The 19,237-nt window shown below is 33.9% G+C and overlaps 1 protein-coding gene across 1 annotated transcript in view; it reads left to right on the forward strand.

Moving 5' to 3' along the window:
• Nucleotides 1-14,142, forward strand: part of LOC123564598 (uncharacterized) — a 56,131-nt gene extending 41,989 nt beyond the window's left edge. The window contains exon 4 of the mRNA XM_053527303.1: nt 7,728-14,142. Coding sequence (XP_053383278.1) covers nt 7,728-10,753 — 3,026 coding nt within the window. The 3' untranslated portion in view covers nt 10,754-14,142. The remainder of the gene's footprint in view (nt 1-7,727) is intronic.
• The last annotated feature ends 5,095 nt before the right edge of the window (nt 14,143-19,237 follow it).

Consider the following 19,237-nt stretch of genomic DNA (forward strand, 5'->3'; position numbering starts at 1 on the left):
ACCTAAAGATCATCAAGATTAACATTCTGGCAAAGTTTCATGAAGATACAGTCATAAATTTGGCCTCTAAAACCTTAACAAGCTTTTCCTTAGGTTTGACCTGGTGACCTAGTTTTTGACCCCAGATGACCCAAATATCTTTTTTTTTTTCAAGATTTCATTGAGAGTAATATTCTGACCAAGTTTTATTAAGATTGGACTAAAATTGTGACCTCTAGAGTGTTAACAAGCTTTTCCTTTGATTTGAGCTGGTGACCTTGTTTTTTACCCTAGATGATCCAATATCAAACTCGTCCAAGATTTTATTGAGGGTAACATTTTGACCAAGCTTCATTACGATTTGGCAAAAAGTGTGACTTCTAGAATGTTAACAGTCAAATTATTGACGACGGACGGACGCTGACGGACACACGGCGATCACAAAAACTCACATTAAGAACTTCGTGCTCAGGTGAGCTTAAATACTGCATCATGAATTCAGCTATGGCAATTGTTCAACCATTATTAAAACAAAACCATGATTAAACAAGTTAGTTTATTTGTACAGCAGATCGTTCCTAGATTTTAAAATCTTACAGCATTTTGGCAGTAACATTAACGGCATCCTGTTTGGAGAGCACGAAAAAAATCAATTTCTCTTGGTTATTAAAATTCATGTTATTATCATTAATAGCAACAGCTTTTCAGCCAATCTCAATAAAATGCCCTAGTCAGAGTAAACCCTGTCTCATTAACATAGCTATTCATTGAAACAACTATTTATGTATTAAGATCATTTTTACTATATATTTTATAGTACTATTTCATATTATAGTTCATATACATATTATTGTGAATAAACAAAATTGATTTAATATTTCATTTATGCTCAAAAACGATATTTACGTGGTGTCTCAAAGCCAAGGGAAGTATTAGAAATTGAGGTTAAAGAGAGGTAGATAGGTATTTGCTATCTGATGTAATATATCTTCAATAAGAAAATACCAGAGATTATGTGATCGGTATTTCCAACAATCAGAGAGATAACATATTTCCATAATAGAGAATCAAAACGGTGTCTCATAATTTCAGTCTGCCAAAATTTAAAATGAATTATTAAGGTACACAATAAATTTTGAATAACTTAAACGATAAATACAAATTGTCTCAACTTTATACAAATGATTGCAGACACCTGTTTGTAATGTAATTTAAATATTCAGTGAAGCACTATTATTTTTTAAACAAATCTTGTACATTTTTTTCTTTCTACAAGTGACATTTTTCTGCAATATTTACATGACTTAGTGTAGTTAGTTTGTTTTGTTTGTTTGTTTGTTTGTTTTGGGTTTAACGCCGTTTTTCAGCAGTATTTCAGTCATGTAACGGCGGGCAGTTATCCTAACCAGTATTCCTGGATTCTGTACCAGTATAAACCTGTTCTCCGCAAGACACAGTGTCGTTTATCAAATAGTCACGGAGAACATACGCCCCGCCTGAGGATCGAACTCACGACCCCGCGATCCGTCGACCAACGCTCTTACCTACTGAGCTAAGCGGGCGGGCTAGTGTAGTTAGATTACGAGAACTAGACTGTATGTGAACTTTATATCAGCTAATAGCCTGATGGATTCATACATCAAATACCATAGATTAAACTTAATGTTTCATCAATGAATAATTTTTAAACAAGTAAACATGCTGAAAAAATATTTACGTTACCGATATTTACAATACATGATTTATCTAAAAGAAAGATATTGGAGTTAAATGTGCTTACAGAGTTGTCTCTCATATGGCTATATGCACCATTTGTATAGTAAGGCATACTGCAATACCTTGCAGCAATGTTTTAGAAGGTTTGTGGCGGGAAAAAGAAATGAAAGCTCGGTCATTTTATTTTTTTTCAGTGGCATTAAAGGAAAGGCGAATGAAGACAGAGGGATGTACTGATTTTGATATTTTTATTTCATACTGTTGTAAAAGAAATAGTAGGAACAAAAATAGTTTCTGTTTTACAAAGAGCTTAAGCTAATTCCATGGATTAATGTTTATATTGAAAGATATTTACGTTTACAAGGAGTAATTATACAGATCTGTAGATGAAATTGAAAATCTAACGTTTTTAACAGACATGTTATGTTTTCGTAAAGTCAAAAGGTTTTTTTTTATAAAATCGAAATAAAATGTGCGCATTTCTTACTCAAATCCATATTTTTGATTTCTATATTTGAATATTACAAAATTTAGAAATGCATGAATTATAAAATAGAGAAAAGTGGAAACTTCACAGGTCGCCCAACACGACAAAAACGAAAGTGTTGCAGGCTCGGTTTGATTGAGCTTGTTCATGCCCTCTAATACTTAAGTATGAAAACAACTTTTAAAGATCCTAAATATGTAAAAATGCAAGTCACAAGCACACAAGATCGAGTATGATGTGTGTATTGAAGACATACAAGTTTAGAGACACTTGGAGACACTTGGAAAAATATTCATATAAAAATCTAGTCATACGTGCCTAAAAATATGTTTTGGTATAGGTTTAGGGAGTTTTTAGTTGTTTTTTGAATATTTGATATTTACGTTACAGATCTGTTAAGCTGAATTTCAGCATTTCCTTTTATACTGTCTGCATAGCTGATGCAAAATGTTCAGTAGATTTCTTAAGGTATTAGGCCCCTAATAGCAATGTTTAAAAAATGGCATTTGCTTGGTATATTCTTACAGTTGGCCGTGCTTCGCACTTTGTTGCAAATTTTTAAAAACTTTTACCGAGCCGTTTTTTATAAATTTTATGTAATTTATGGTATTTCCTCAAGCTCAAGTAAAGACATATTTCAAGGTGGCGACCTGTATCCAAAATGTTTGCAGAGATTTCATTATACAATTATTTTTCATGAAAGAATCATCAAACTATTGGTAAACAATTATAAAACTAAAAAATATAAGTGTCAGTATAATTTTTTCCAGGGTGCCTCAAGTAAACGGATTTAATGAGACAGAATTCTATCTCCAACATTGAAAAATTAAGGTCGAATCCTGCGGGTCTGTTTTCAATTTTGCTCACTTTATTAAAAAAAAACTGCGGGACAGAAGTAAAACTTACCTAAATTTCTTCCACAATATGTAATCTAAAGAATGAAGGCAAAATAGAGAACTTTTACCGCACGTAACTCAGTATTTTTAAAGATGTCTAACTCTACCCCTTCCATTTCAGAGGTAAATTCACTTTGGACAGCAAGAAATTACTTATCAAATGAATATTTTCCATTTTTGTACAATAAACCAATGACAAGTCTTGAAAGAAGTAAAAACTTACTAGAAAAAAAGAAAAATAAGGAAAAAAAAATTTGGTCCCAGTGGGGCTCGAACCTACGCACCCCTGAAAATCGCAGTCAATGTAGGTTTATGGCAGAAATTGAATACTCTTCAAAGAGGACATACTCTATTATGGGCCTAATACCTTAAATTTTGTTATTGGTTCCTTTGGGCATGTTTTTAATGATATAAATCAAAGGGTCAGTATTTTATTCCTGACATCATTTAATTGCGATATGAAAATACACAATGTTTGAAACGGACATGAACAAATATCAATACGCAGATAAGTAATCTAACTAATACTACCAAAATGTCTACCGGCCGAAAATAGAATAGTTTTAAACTTTATAGCAAATGTATTGTACTTTATGCAATAGTTTTCAGAGTATTTAAAACATTTTGCTTGATATTTACGTCACACCTGAGTGTTCGAGACAGACCGAGTAGTGTTCCTCTATGATGAAAATAATGTCTATGATAAATAGATCTGTTTGACAGTAATGCTTAATAGTTATGATACTGAAGTTTGAGGTTTTGAAACAAAATTATATTCATCTTAACATAAATATTTATGTTTAAAGTCTTTGCATTATGCATTTTAAGTTTAATTTGCATTTTAAGGGACGAATTTGGAAATCTGTAATTCAATGAAAAACAAAAGTAATGTCATGTTTTGTTTTAATTTTATTTTTGTACCATTCTACCTCACAGCGCAAACATCACAAAATGTGTTCTTGCAAAATTTTCGAGCTTCATTAGCATTTTTCAAGCTGTACTTACTAAAATATGAAAAATGCGGCAATGGAAATTAACATTTGCACTCGTGTTCTTTTCACGACCACTGAACTGAGATACGAACTTTAAGTTTTTAACTAATAACACATTGTCCTTTCCTCATCCAGAAAGCCCATTACGAACAAAAAATGTTATATATGACATCGAATGTACTTATTTGTTCTGTTCTGATTGGGTCATTTTATTGAGATTGGCTGTTTTGCATTGAGTGCATTTCTTACATCTTGGTATGCATTCGATTCCATCATAACGTACATTTTATTTTCAACTGACATTTTAAATATTGGGAAAGCACGGTGATTTTCTAGAATGTTTTCATACCTTACAGTTTCTAATCTAGGGGAGCAACTCCATATCGGTATTAAGCAAAAGCAGATGTATGTTTGACATTTTCATAGTGTTTGAACAATCTATAGTACGCAACTTTTTTTCTTCCCCGACTAGATGGACCAACTTCACTCTGAATGTTGGAGCTATAAGGCACTATTAAAATCATCCATAGAACCTTGCAAAACTTTATGACAAAATTACTTTCATGCTGAGCTTGTACACATATCTAGTGATTACAACATATCAATACTGTTCATTTGATTCTTAAACTGATACTACCAATTATTACATTAAGTGACACCTTTATAACAACACTAAGAGTAGATCTTACCGTTGATATTACTAATATCCATTGATTACAACCGATGCCACTTATTGGCTACATATTTCTATTGATTTACTTGAGATGCTCGGGACTGAATGGCATTTATGCAGGAATATGACTCTATTCCCCAGACTGAGGAACCGTAAGCTATGACAGGCCATATTGTAGTTTCAAGTTTTGTGAATACATTGAACGGTATACTACCAAAAGCTTACATTTTACTACCAATAGCTCAAGAGCATCCCAGCACTTTCAGCAACAAACTTGGAGGCTACACTGAAGTCCAAATATTCATCCAACAAAAGCTTGAAGTTGGTCACCACATGTAAAATTTTATGAAGTTTTGTTTACAGAGTTTGTTCTAAAAGCATTAATACTTTTAGAACGATTCGCAATCATTGAATTAACATTACCTCATTCTTTTAAAATGTTAAGCATAAACTGCAGTTCTTCCTCCTTCTCAGATAAAAGTACAGTATCGTCTGCATACAGAGATATCAAACTCGTTCGTTTTCTATGCAAAACACTTTTACCAGCAGCCGTTTATTTTAACGGCTAAATCATTCACAAGCATGCTAAAAAGTAAAGTTATTGTCGGCGTCGCGGGGTGAAAAGTCGAGATTTAATTACTTAGATGGCGAGGGCGTGGGAAGAAAACACGAAAACGTCGACGTTTCGCATTGCGTCTTGTCATTAGAGTAACCTAATGTCGACTTTTTGCCCGCGACCCCGCTAATTATCGTGTTTTTGCTCTGCGCCGTTTCTAAAAAACGACTTTTCATCCCGCGCCCCTGCCAATTTAACTTGTTTATTCTAGTGTTTGCGCTAGGCGGGGTCGCGGGCCAACAACGCGAAATTGCAGAAATCAGCCATAATAGGTAAGAGATGGCTGGTCAGTAGGTCACATTCATGGTCACCGAAAGTTAGTTTTAAAATCGGTGTGCTACACTATACATGTCACTCAAAATTTCAAGGCTGTATCTTAAAAGAAAAAAAAACAACAAAACAAAAACAAGAAAATAGGTGTCAACCAATTTTCAAGGCTGTAACTTTAGAAAAACACCAACAAAACATAAGGTCGCTAAGTCACATTCATGGTCATTTTAAGTTCGGTGTGTAAAATGTACATATCATCCAAATTTCAGGGCTGTATCTTTAACATCAGGAAACAAGGTCATTAGGTCAGTAGATAAAGGTCTAATACGGGTGACCTCTTATCACTTACGGTCTGCGAAATATGATTTGACATTTTAAGATAAGACAAAGAAGTATTAAATACACAGAATAGCAGCAGGCTGTAATCTTGCGTGATCTCGTGTCAGAGCGAGAATCGGTGTTATCTTAATAAAAACAAACATCGGCGAGCATGAAGTAACAATTTGTACCTTTAAAAGAACATTTAAAATACACGTTACTGCAGCTTCTAAAACAACATTAGTTTAATGTGAAATAGTCTTAGGACACAAAGTACACGGTTCTTACCATCAAAAGAAGAGTGGCCATACGGTGATAATTAATTTACCGTTGAATGATTGCTTTCGCTTACAAGATGGCGCGTGGAGAACGCGTCACTTCCGGTAAACGAGATCTCATTCAGTTGTCTCGTTTTTAGAAAGATTTGCTCTATATGCCTTTCAAGTTGGAGATCTATCTATTTTATGGCTCTTTGGATCAGACCCCCGGGGCGGGGCCTTTATTTACCCACAATCATTTTAGAAATCAACTAGGCAATACAAAATATCAAAAGCCTAGTCCTTGAACTTTCAGACAAGATGATTTTTCAAAGATCTTTCCTATATAAATCAAAACAGGTTTTAAGTCATATAATCGACGGTGTCTACATGTAGCAGTGAGCACAATGCTCAATTTTATAGTGCTGCCTCACTGGAATATCACGCCGTAGACACGTGGCATGACACCCCACCTGGTCATTATATTGACACCGGGCTGACCAGTCATAGCACTATCCTCTTACTGATGAGCTCTTTGAGAGACTCGGTTAAAACCGAGTATACTAGTATTTTGCTTGCTTGTACAGCATTCGTGCTTCTAAACATTTTGATAAATTTCATCGACACTTTGGATTACACATCCTGAACGAGCAGGAAATACTGCTGCATTTTTTCATCAGAAAGATGTATATGACATAACATGTGAGACTCTATTAACATCGGACATATATCGCAATTAAATCCTATATAACGGTGTATACATATGATTACAAGTATTTTTTTCCAAATTGCTTCCGTAGCTTTATTCGACTGAAATATCTACCTGCAGTATTTACTTAAGGTTTATCTAAAAAGGTATTTGTAAAGTTTGCCCAACATATTTCAGTTGTTTCTATATGCATGAATAACCCCAATTATGAGACATGCATGTCTTTCGGTACCCGGCTTAACAAAACGTTAATGTTATCTTTTCGAGTGGCCAGTAAAGCTGGTAATATTTTGTACGCCGTTTAGTCTATTTATGTGAATACTCATGTATTGATATATAATTCAGTTTCAACAGAGTGAAAACGAATGGCGTAATAGCTTTAACCTCTGGATAACAAAAAGTAAATATAAAGAATATGATCTTAGTTATTATTGGAGCGATACTTGGTCTAGCTATTGGACAGGAGAATAGGAAACCGTGCATGTACATAGTGATCGGATTCGATACGTCCATAACATATGACAAGTCACTGGATGAAGTGATAGAATACGTGCTTGCAGAAAATCAATCTGGGTGTGAAATTGATCTGAGTGGATTATACACGAATCTGAGCACTTTATACACTTCATACAATTCAAGCTTTTGGCTCAACAGAAAAAAGGAGTTGTTCATCAGTTTAAGAATATCATGTTATGGAGGTGCAGTGGGAAACGATATTCACTTCAACTCTTCATTGGAACAAAGCATGAATCAAAGTAAAGTTCAAGTAGCTGTACAAATACTATTAAAGGCTTGTTCAATATTTGTAAATGAGCTACAAGTTTTAAGAACTATGGAAGAATATGGTCAATACTTCATCACTCGAATGCAATAATACATCCAGACTCCGACTGCTCTAGTCTTGCTGAATTACGAAATCTTAATTCCCGTCTTCCATGTGATAGAAACAATAGGTCTCCTGCCATCAGAGCATCAAGATTCTTTTGGGAGTTCTGTAGCAAACCGTTTGAAGGCGTTTTCGATCTGATGCTTCGAGGTTGTTTCTATGAACACTACGAAATAAAACACGATTTACTGCAGCATTTTTTTCCAAAACTTCAAACATTAAACCTGAAATACGTTAACTTTGCAAAATCTCTTGTGACATATCCATGGACAAATGTATATATTGATACACCAGACGCAAAGTTAATCTCATATTTATCTTCCAGTTATGAAAGTGTCTTAAAGAATGCATCGTCATTACCAAGACTACTAATAATACGTAGTAGCGATGTAAACATTAGCAATGTGAAATTCATTGGAGATATATCTATAATTACGTTAAACAATATCCGTTTGAAAAGTCTTAATGACAATACATTCAGAAATGTTAGTGGTTTAACGCGACTGGACCTATCTGACAATGAGCTAGAGACAATCAATCAAAACGTGTTCAAAATGTTAACAAACCTGGAAAGTTTGAATTTGGGAATGAACAAACTGACAGGCTTACACCCCGGGGTGTTTAACTGGCTACATAATTTGCTAATCCTTGATTTGTCTCGCAACAAAATTAAAACCTTGAATCAAGGTCAATTTAAACACCTAATTAAATTAGAAAAGGTGTATCTTGAATATAATGAAATCACAGAATTACCAGACGATTTCTTAAAAGGTCAAATTCATTCCTTAAGAATACTAACGTTATCATGGAATCCTCTTGAAAATATTCCAGTTTACCCTCTGTATGCTGAAGGAGTTACTAGGATATTTGTTAGTCATTGCAAAATCAATTCAAGTGGTTTTCAAACACTTATAGAAAGTTTAAGTCAGAACGACCTTCATTCTGCTCACGATGACAAGGCAGTAAGAACTGGTTCTGAGTTCATTTGGCCTTTCCAACCAAGGACAATTCTCCAACCAAGGGCAACTCTCGACCTATCTTTCAATCAAATAAGAACTATTGAAAATGTAGTAACGAGTGGACCACTGATATTGAAGTTTGACAGTTTGCTCTATTTTTTTCATGTAAGCCTTTACAGAAATCCAATAGACTGCACATGCATGTCAGTTATGCCTTATTTAACTTCATATATAAATGAATATGTAGTAAAGTCTGGAAACTCGCGACGGTCTATCACCTGGTTATGTATGTACCCTTTGGAATTGAAAAGGACACTCGTTTCGACTGTATCAATAAACGAGACTTACTGTCCTATTACAGTTGAAAACTGCCCTGAACGTTGCTCTTGTTTTCAGCGTGTAACCAGACAAACTGCAAATGGACACAATAATTATAGCAGCACAACCATTGTCGACTGCAGAAATTTAAACATTACACGTTTGCCTGAAACAATGTCAACTGGGAAACTAGAACTTTGGTTTCAAAATACTAGTCTAACACAGTTAACTGCTAGGGACTACTTCAGAAATACGACAGTACTTGATGCCTCAAAGAACAGAATTAACGTTATTAAATCAACTGCGGTAATTGCAATGACAAGTTTAACATCTTTAAAATTAGATCATAATAATTTAACAAGTCTTCCTGTTCAAATCATGTCAACAAATATTAGAACACTAACGCTTTCAAATAACCCTTTCATCTGTGACTGTCACATCCGCTGGATGAAATCATGGCTCAACGAAAGTACAACCCCAGTTACAGACTGGAATAAAATTGAATGTACTTATAACACAAGCCAAGTAAACCAAATGGTATCTCTCTCAGATTCATTCTTTGTTTGCCATTCCGTGTCTACAATAAGTATATCTGAACATATTATTTTCCCATCATTTGTAACAGGTTATACTTTATTTCTTTTAGTTTCGATATCTCTCATAATATATTTCCAACGATTCACAATCAAAGTTTTACTCTTTACGCACTTTGGGATACATCCATTTGATAAACAAAAACACGATGATGCAAATATGGAATATGATGCTTTTGTGCTTTATTCACAAAGTGACTCTGCATTCGTAAGTAAGAATATAATAGAAACTCTGACAAAGAAAGATTATACTGTATGTGACTTATATGAAGACCTTGTGATTGGTTTCACATTTCTCGATAACATTGAACACATGGTCAAAAAGTCAAGAAAAATTATATTCTCAATGACAGAAGATACATTAAGTAATGACATGCTGATGTCTGCATGGAATATAGCTTATGAAAAGGGAATTGAAAATTTCACAGATTCTATAATTTTAGTACTTGTTAATGAAATTAAGAGTACATGTGAAGACGATAAATTGAAAAAATATATAAGGAGTGGTAAATTTATCAAAAAGAAGTCAAACCTTCTACAATCAAGTATTTTGTATCTTATGCCAACGCACGTGCACATTGTAAATAACAGTAATTTGAATATTGTGGACGCTGATGACCCTGCCATACCAATGATAATGGAAAGAAATAATTTTGGCTATGATATAAATAGCAGTTTAGTGTACATATCACACCCTGAAGAACATGATGAAGAAATCAGAAACACCATATTTCCTGAGTTAGAAGTGAAGAATTATGATGTTAGAATCTTTGAAAACGCGTTTATTCCTGGTACAGATATTCGCGATGAAATCACCGAAAAGCTTGAAGATTCCGAACATTTCATATTTATTCTTTCACAGGAAACGCTTCTTGACCGTGTTAAAATGTTCATTCTCTCCACTGTTATATCGAAATCTGTCTTGAGTAATGACAACTATCTATTGCTATTCACTTCTGGCTTTATAGATTATTCGTTCTTGCCTAAAGAGATAGAAAATTATTTAAACAAATATGTTACGGCAAGCATCGCATGTCCTGAGTTCAAAGGACGTTTGTTAAAAGCTCTGGGGTACAGATTTTAATCTTATATTCACTAGGATCATCCAAACGTTTACAATCATAATGTATATCATTTTGAAAACAAAGACCGACGTCAATAAGAGATCAAAATTCATAAATAGATTCTAGTTTTATATAAGTACTGTTTTAATTATCGAATCCGCTACAGAGATTTTAGGTGAAATTTGGCCTCATTATTCAAGATTCAGATATAAACTATATATTATCATTTTGACGGTCTACAATGGTAGTGTCTGTAATAACTGTCAATAATGGCTGAAATTTACAATGGTTAATACCCAATCATATTTTTGTTCACGGTGTTTTGAAAATTCATAATATTCGTATTTGGCTTTCATCCTCTTTAAAACGATGCTCTAAACATTAATAGTATTGTCTTACATTTATGTTATCAATTTGCTATAGCCTTGATCAAAATCATTTTCACGTGTACATCGTATCAACTTGCAGTGTTAAAAGGTTATATAGCAGTAATTCGGTCCAAAAAAAAATGAAATCGAAAGAAGTCCCAAATAAATAGATCCTAATTTTTCCATTTTTCGCGCATTTGCGCGTAAACCGGAGGCCAAATAGGCATTATTTCACTCGTGGAATGAATTTTACATAAAATAAGACACTTTTCATGCTAATATTCGTGTGTTTACTTGAAAACGAATGTAGGGTGTTATTCTGCGGACCGCTTTCTGAATGTGGCAATATGAGGGTACCTGACTTCAGTTGACTTGCATTTCACTGCATACTATTCAACACCCCTTTTTCTTTTGTTTTCTCGAAGCAAATGTATGGATATCTTGTGGAAAATAGGTCTACGACGGAGTGAAAATCTAGAAACTGTATCAAAATTGTTCTGAAGGAGATGAATTTATATGAAACAAAGAACAATTTCTTTTATTGGTATATAGCCTGAAAAGTCATCCATGTTCAACGGGACGTCATATATGAATTGAATAGACTAATTTAACCTTCTTTTCTCAGTAACTGTAAAATTATAGGCTTTTATTCTAGTTTTACCATCGGAAGTGATTATAAGGATTTCATATGCCTAACTGTGTAAAAACAGGATTTTCCCTAGCGATGCATTTTTATCCATGCTGTCCCGAGTATTGTTAAAACAGAGCTCTGTAATTTAAAGACATTTTTGTAAGATCGCAATGGCGAAGGAGCGAACTCGAAAGTTAGGGGTGGCAGTGGCGGAAGTGGGGCGGGCGGGTGGCGATCAGCGCTTAACCTATCAAAATTATCCCTAAAAAATTAAAATACAAACAAGAAAAGTACGTTCTTTTCCCTTATTGACAACAGACATCGAATCAAATCCTAAGTATCAGTTTATCAGTACATGCTCTCTCAAACTGGATTTTCCCTTTAACAACTGCTATTTTTAAAAAAAAATGTTTTTAGGTCAAAAATCAGTGTGGGAAGGCCTAGCCCCCATCTGCTCCTACTCCTATGGATCGTTTTTGTTGCAAAGATTGAGATGACTATTTCCTGACATTATGTATATATATATAGTTTGTTTATGTATTGGTGATATAATAGTGCTAAACTATGTTACGTCTGTCACCTAAGGAGTTGAAAGCAGCTGTCATGTAGGCCCTACCGGTAGACATAATTTGAATATTTGTCTTTTTACACAATTTAGATGTTTGTAACATTGAAACATTTTATTCAGTACCACTGTTAGCGCTTATTATCCTTTAAATTTATTGCAGAAGTCTGATATCGTTTACAGCTTCGTTTTGCACCATTATAAATGTATAAATTTTACATGATTATTCATTTTACGCTTGAGGTTTGCCTTTTACACCTTTCTAGATGCTCTTATTATAAATCATGCTTAAGGTATATTTAGATCTGTAATGTTACATCGTTATTTAATGATATCGTAATATACATTTTCATAAACGGATTATGCGTTTTATGCTATCCAAGATAACGTTGTTGAGGTTCGCATTTTACACCATTCTAGATGGATTTTTTTAGATTTTATATTATAAATCATGGTTAGGGTTTATTTATATTTTTATTGTTATCTCATTATGAAAAAAAAAGTTTTATATCGTTCACAGCTTCGTTTTGCACTATTATAAATGTATAAATGTTTAAAAAAATGTTCATTTTACGCTATCCAAGATAACGTTGAAGTTTGACACATACCATTTGAAATTTGTTATTATGAACCATGGTAAAGGTTTATTTAGACTGCTGTATATAGATGTTTATGTCGTTTTCAGCCATAGATGTAAGAAAAACTAAATGGGTTTTCTTCTTACATCATCAAATATGTTTTAAGGTTGAGATTTCAGGCCTACGTTGTGAAAATTATTTTTCATTCCTGTATAACGCATTATCTTATAACTTTGTCTTGATTTAGATAAAAGAAACTGTTCTGAAAGAAATATATCTACTTGCCAATTTTTTCATCTGATTGCTTATCACGTAGAGATAAGTTGACAAGATTCTGCTGAAGATAAAATTGCCATTCATGAACATAATAATTATGTACTGTTTTAAATGCCAAATGTTATAACTTGTAGAGCACCTGGTACATACTTTAAATAAACAGTATTCTGTTATACATCTTGTGTTTTTGTTGTCAAACTGATTTATATAACACAGGCATGTTAGATAAATATTTATTTGGAGAGTATCCATCATTTTATATTGTATATCCTGTATAAGATGGTACTTTTGAAATTAGACAACCAATCAGACACTGTATGTATTCACAAAATTATTTTATTGTGATATTGTTTACTGCATTAGGTCATTATGTACACGGATGAGATCAGTACAACCAATCCGCCAATGTACATATTTAAATCATATTAGGAAGATCTTAATCGTCTCACACTCTGTTAATCAAGATTAGTATTGACAAATATTTTGGCCCATAAGATATTATTCATTGACATGACAGAATCAGTTCAGTCCGATTTTATGATAGAGACATATTATGTATTAACAACAATAAATAGACATATAGATGCAGTGTTGAAACAAATATCCCGTATTTTGGCTGGTATAAAAGGGATATATCAGAAAATAAATCTTACCTAAATTCTTATTTTAATATTCCTGTTTTTGTAAATTTTAAAATGGCTACCACTGTAAAGTTCTCCAGTTCTTTTGTCACTGTTCTATGTCTGTCAGTGAGTGAATGATTTTGTAAATCAGCTTATTTGATTTGTTATATTGTTTAACCTTGTTAGCAGCAAAATTAAAGTTTTTTCTTTATTTATTAAGTATTTTTGTGTCTGAGGAATTAAAGATATTATACTCATGCATAAGATACCTGTTATATATTAAGTCAGAAACAGCGGGAAAAGTTTTAATATTTCGTATTGAAGTATGATTATTTGTGTTTATATTCATAAAATGTATAAAGCTTGAACGTCTTTTTCTATATTTATGTGTCCTTTTCTATGTCCTTTCCGCTGCCGTAACGTAGTAAAACGTATTAGCGTCTGATGGCCCTTTCACGCTTCCGTAGAAATCTACATTTATTATTCGGAATTCATTTTGAAAATAATTCTTAAATGTCTAGGTCTGCAGCTCCCAAATACGGAAATGTTTTAGATCCGAGGCATATCATAACACTTTCAGACAACATCAAAAAGGACCTTTTGAACGATTTGACGAAGATCAAAAAAAAACAACTCTTCCATATACCCTTACTCCGATACGGACCCCTCAGCCTGTGAGATTTATGTTTATTCAGAGTTCAAATATTTCTTCGTAGATTTTTCGTAGATGAAAAGCTGACATGTCGTGCTAAAGCCCAGGTATTTTCAAATTGCTAGAAAGTGCTGAAAATTGGGCCTACCCATTCGCAAAACAATAATTTAAAAAGGTCCACGCGTATACATTTAGACGGGTACCCCTGCGCGTGATGCCTGACTATAGACCAATGCAAATGCGATTTTCGTTTTCAAGTTTAGCATGTTTACTTTCATTTTCTTTACTTTCGGAAAAAACTGACGTCATTTTCTGTGTTGTCAAATACATACGTATGCTTGGCGAGATTGCATAAAACTAAGGTTTGAGAGTATGCATGTCCGAGCGGAAGCGAAATGTAAGAAATTACGACAACATTAAAGATAAAGTGGCATTCTGTAATAGTGTCAGTTACATTTATATAGTAACAGTAGTTTCGATACATGAAAAAGCAAGTTTGAGCTTGATAAATATGGGGCGTTCCATGAGAAAAGTCGTATTAGTGACAAAAAAATCAAAATTAAGATAATAACATATTCATAAAGAACATTCTTTTATCTTTCAAATCCGAAATTTTGAAGTGATTATCTTCACTATCGTAAGAGCTACAATGTTTTTAAGTTAGTCACCGAGGGTATTTTGAGACGTGACGTTAAGAACGTCATGAAAGCAGTATGACGTCGTTGTGCATACCCTGTATTTTTCAAGTCATTAATGGAACAAATTATGCGTAACACTTACTTAACATCATACATTTGAATATTTAGGAACAGTTTAAAGCGATTTTACTGAAAAATAACTTAACCGTATATTTTTAGTTTCATTACGAGCCTTTTATCTATACACCTCTATATTTTCATGACGCATGGGTGCTTTGGAATTTCTGTTGCCATGACAACAGAAACAACATTTATATGAAAAATATGGTAGAATTTGATTTGTCTTAGATGACACAATTATAGTATATTAGTTTCTAGTTTCTGGCGCAACATAAGGAAAACAGCGATTTTTCAGTATTTTACACTACTAATTACATAATAGTTATATCATGTCACTAATATAGTTTTCTCATGGAATGACTTTTCCTCAAAAATAGTTGTTGCGACATAACTTTTTAAACCATTTCTCCTAGTCGAAGCTTATTTATGCACTATTCTTCTATTTCGTGCAAATAAGACATACACACTGTTACTATATAAACTCTTAACCCTGATAGCTATGAATAGGTAATATTTAGGCTCTGAATATGCTTTCTTAAGAGAAAAAAATACATCCAAAACAGTGAAAATGTGATATTTTTGGATTTTTTTTTCACAATTTTTGCAGCAAATTCCAATGAAATATTCATTTTCTATCAAAATCTGACCAAAAGAGCCAATTTATACCCATATCTGGACAAATCTCAATTTGTGCCAATGTTGTTATAAGGTATACAGTGGTACTTAAATAAATTTGCTATATGTTCTACATAAAATCAACAATCTTCAGAGAGCTGTAAAATATAGCCATGCCCATTTTAAACAAGAGGGCCATAATGGCCCTATATCGCTCACCTGTCATCACTGCACTTAAGGACAAGAAGGTAAAAACAAGAAATATCTTTAAAAATGATGGTCGGCGAATTGTAATAAGGAAAGAAGTTTATGAATTTTTCATCTAACATTTATCTTTCATCTAACATTTTTCAAATTGCAAAACTAAACACCACACTTTAAGGTTTCGTAGGGTTGCAATTTTGTTTCGTTTATCCTTAGACGAATAACTACAGCAGTAGTTTGATGAAGATTCATGAAGCGGTTCATGAGAAGAGGTCATTAAACGTGTTTATATTTTTAGCTAAATTGGTCCCTATCCCCATTTGTAACAAAATAGCAGGAGACCTTACGATATTGTTACACATCGAGTTTGATAAAAATCCATTACATTTTAGTGGTTAATGCAAAGAAAGGCATAACTACTTTTAGCTACAGTGGCCCCTAATAGGGCCCAAGTTCCTATATAAATAAATTTGGAAGAGGACCTTATAATGATGTTCCAGACCAAGTATGACAAAGATCCACCAAGCTGTTCATGAGACGCTATATAAAGGCATTTCTAGTGTTAGCTCTAGCAGCCCCTAAAAGGGGTTAAATGTTCCAGCTGAACAAAGTTGGCTGCGGGCCTAATAAAGATGCTACAAATCAAGTTTGATTAGAATACATGAGGAAAAATCAATTAAAGGATTTTCTTAAATAGGCCAACTGATCCCGCTTTAACAAATGCATATTCGCTATTCATGAATCTTTGGACAATGACGTCACACCTATAAAAAAGTCAAGGTCAAGCAAAACATACAATTGTAATTATTTCAATACTTCTGTTTCATAAGCAAAGTTTGACCGTAGTCATATCACATAGATAAACAGTATGCAGCGTACCTTCATTTCAGTGTAATGAGATTCAGTCATTATATAACATATATATAATAAAACATATTTCAACTGAGTTCAATATTTGCATACCATACTAAAGAAAAATATTCATATATAATAAATCAGTTAAATAATTTATAACAAATATATCAAAGCAAACAAGTACTCATTTTAATATGCAATCTGAATAAGTCACAAAAGCAAGAAACCTTTTCATATACAGATGACAGTTGTAACAAGGAAAATCTTTTAAAAAGCACTTCTCTACATAAAAGACTCTTATCACACCCTTATTCATGTGATACGCAGACCGTATTCAACTCTTTCTTTAATTTGATATATATTGGTATTTGAACAGGTTTTTATCATATTTATTAAACTTACTTATCATTTTGAGATATATCAATATTCTTGCTAAATATACTGAGCCAAAGTTAGCTTTAAAACTGTGAACAGCGTCGTTTAGGATAAACGCTTTGCCTACATTTCACTCAGCGTAGCACAATCAACAGAGTGAAAGAAATTGACACTCTCGTCCAATCAGGCAGAGTGTTGCATAAATCTTACATTTTGATAAATTATCTATAATGCGTTATCAAGTAGTTTAATTTGCAAACTGAAGTCACGTGGCATAGGTAACGAAAACGAATTTAGACGGCGTTCGCCGAAAAATCATAATCAAGTTTAATCAAAAGAATCATGAAAAAATATAGTTGAAATTTTCTTAAAGGTACAGATATGTCAAAATACACCTATAAATTGGAAGTACCATCCATGTTGTACCACAGGAAAGTGGTCTCGGTTTTTCCCTACGGCCAATAATAAAAAGGTTACTAAATAAGCTATTTATAGTAAGATAAAAGGGAAGTAATTAAAAAAAATCATTGTAAGTGAACAAAAGAAGGATCTGCCAAATAATAACAAGCGCACTACAATGCAACGCAAATGCAGAGCAATATACACACAAAACAAAGACACATGACCTTTGACCCTTAAGTGTGACCTTGACCTTGAAGTGATCCATCCGAAACATGCGCTCTGCACATCGTTTCGATAAGGTGAACATTTGTGTCAGGTTTGTTTGAAATCCTTCAAGGGGTTCAAGAGTTACAGAGCGGAAGGAAAATTGCTAACCAACAGACAGACAGACAGACGGACACCGAGGCGATAACATAATACGTGTCTTAGGTATCGAGATCTTATGGTGATACAAGTTGTGTGCAACTTTGGTTAAAATCAAATCATAAATGAAGCTGCTATTGTGCAGACAAAGTCAAAATAGCTAATTTTGGCCCTTTCAGGGGCCATAACTCTGGAACCCACTATGGGATCTGGCCAGTTCAAGAAAGAACCAAGATCTTATGGTGACACAAGTTTTTGTGCAAATTTCATTATATTCAAATCATAAATGAAGCTGCTATTGTGCAGACAAGGTCAAAATAGCTAATTCTGACCCTATCAGGGGCCATAACTCTAAAACCCATAATGGAACCTGACCAGTTCAAAAAAGCAACCAAGATCTTGTGGTGATACAAGTTGTGTGCACGTTTGGTTAAAATCAAATCAAAAATGAAGCTGCTATTGCGCGGACAAGGTCAAAATAGCTAATTTTGGCCCTTTCAGAGGTCATAACTCTGACACCCATTATGGGATCTGGCCGGTCCAAGACAGGAACCAAGATCTTATAGTAACACAAGTTTTGTGCAAGTTTGATTAAATTCAAATCATAAATGAAGCTCCTATTGTGCAGACAAGGTCAAAATAGCTAATTTTGGCCCTTTCAGGGGCCATAACTCTGGAACCCATTATGGGATCTGGCCAGTTCAAAAAAGCAACCAAGATCTTATGGTGATACAAGTTGTGTGCAAGTTTGGTAAAAATCAAATCATAAACTAGAAAATGCTTTTGTAAAAAAGCGCATGTCTCCCCCAATGCAAAGTCCTATAGGCAAGAAGTCAATAGGGGTCAGGAGCGAAAGTCTAAGAGACACTGATGGTTGGCTGCAATAGGGATCATCTACTTGGCATGTCCAGTCATCCCGCTAAATTTGAACACTCGTGGCCTAGTGGTTCTCAAGTCACTGTTCAGGCTCCTGTGACCTTGACCTTTGATCAAGTGACCTCAAAATAAAAAGGGGTCATCTACTCTGCATGTCCAATCATCCTATTAAGTTTCAACATTGTAGGTCAAGTGGTTCTCAAGTTATTTCCAGCCCGCCCGCTTAGCTCAGTAGGTAAGAGCGTCGGTCTACGGATCGCGGGGTCGCGAGTTCGATCCTCGGGCGGGGCGCATGTTCTCCGTGACTATTTGATAAACGACATTGTGTCTGAAATCATTAGTCCTTCACCTCTGATTCATGTG

This window comes from Mercenaria mercenaria, chromosome 2, assembly GCF_021730395.1.
Source record: "Mercenaria mercenaria strain notata chromosome 2, MADL_Memer_1, whole genome shotgun sequence".
Lineage (NCBI taxonomy): Eukaryota > Metazoa > Mollusca > Bivalvia > Venerida > Veneridae > Mercenaria > Mercenaria mercenaria.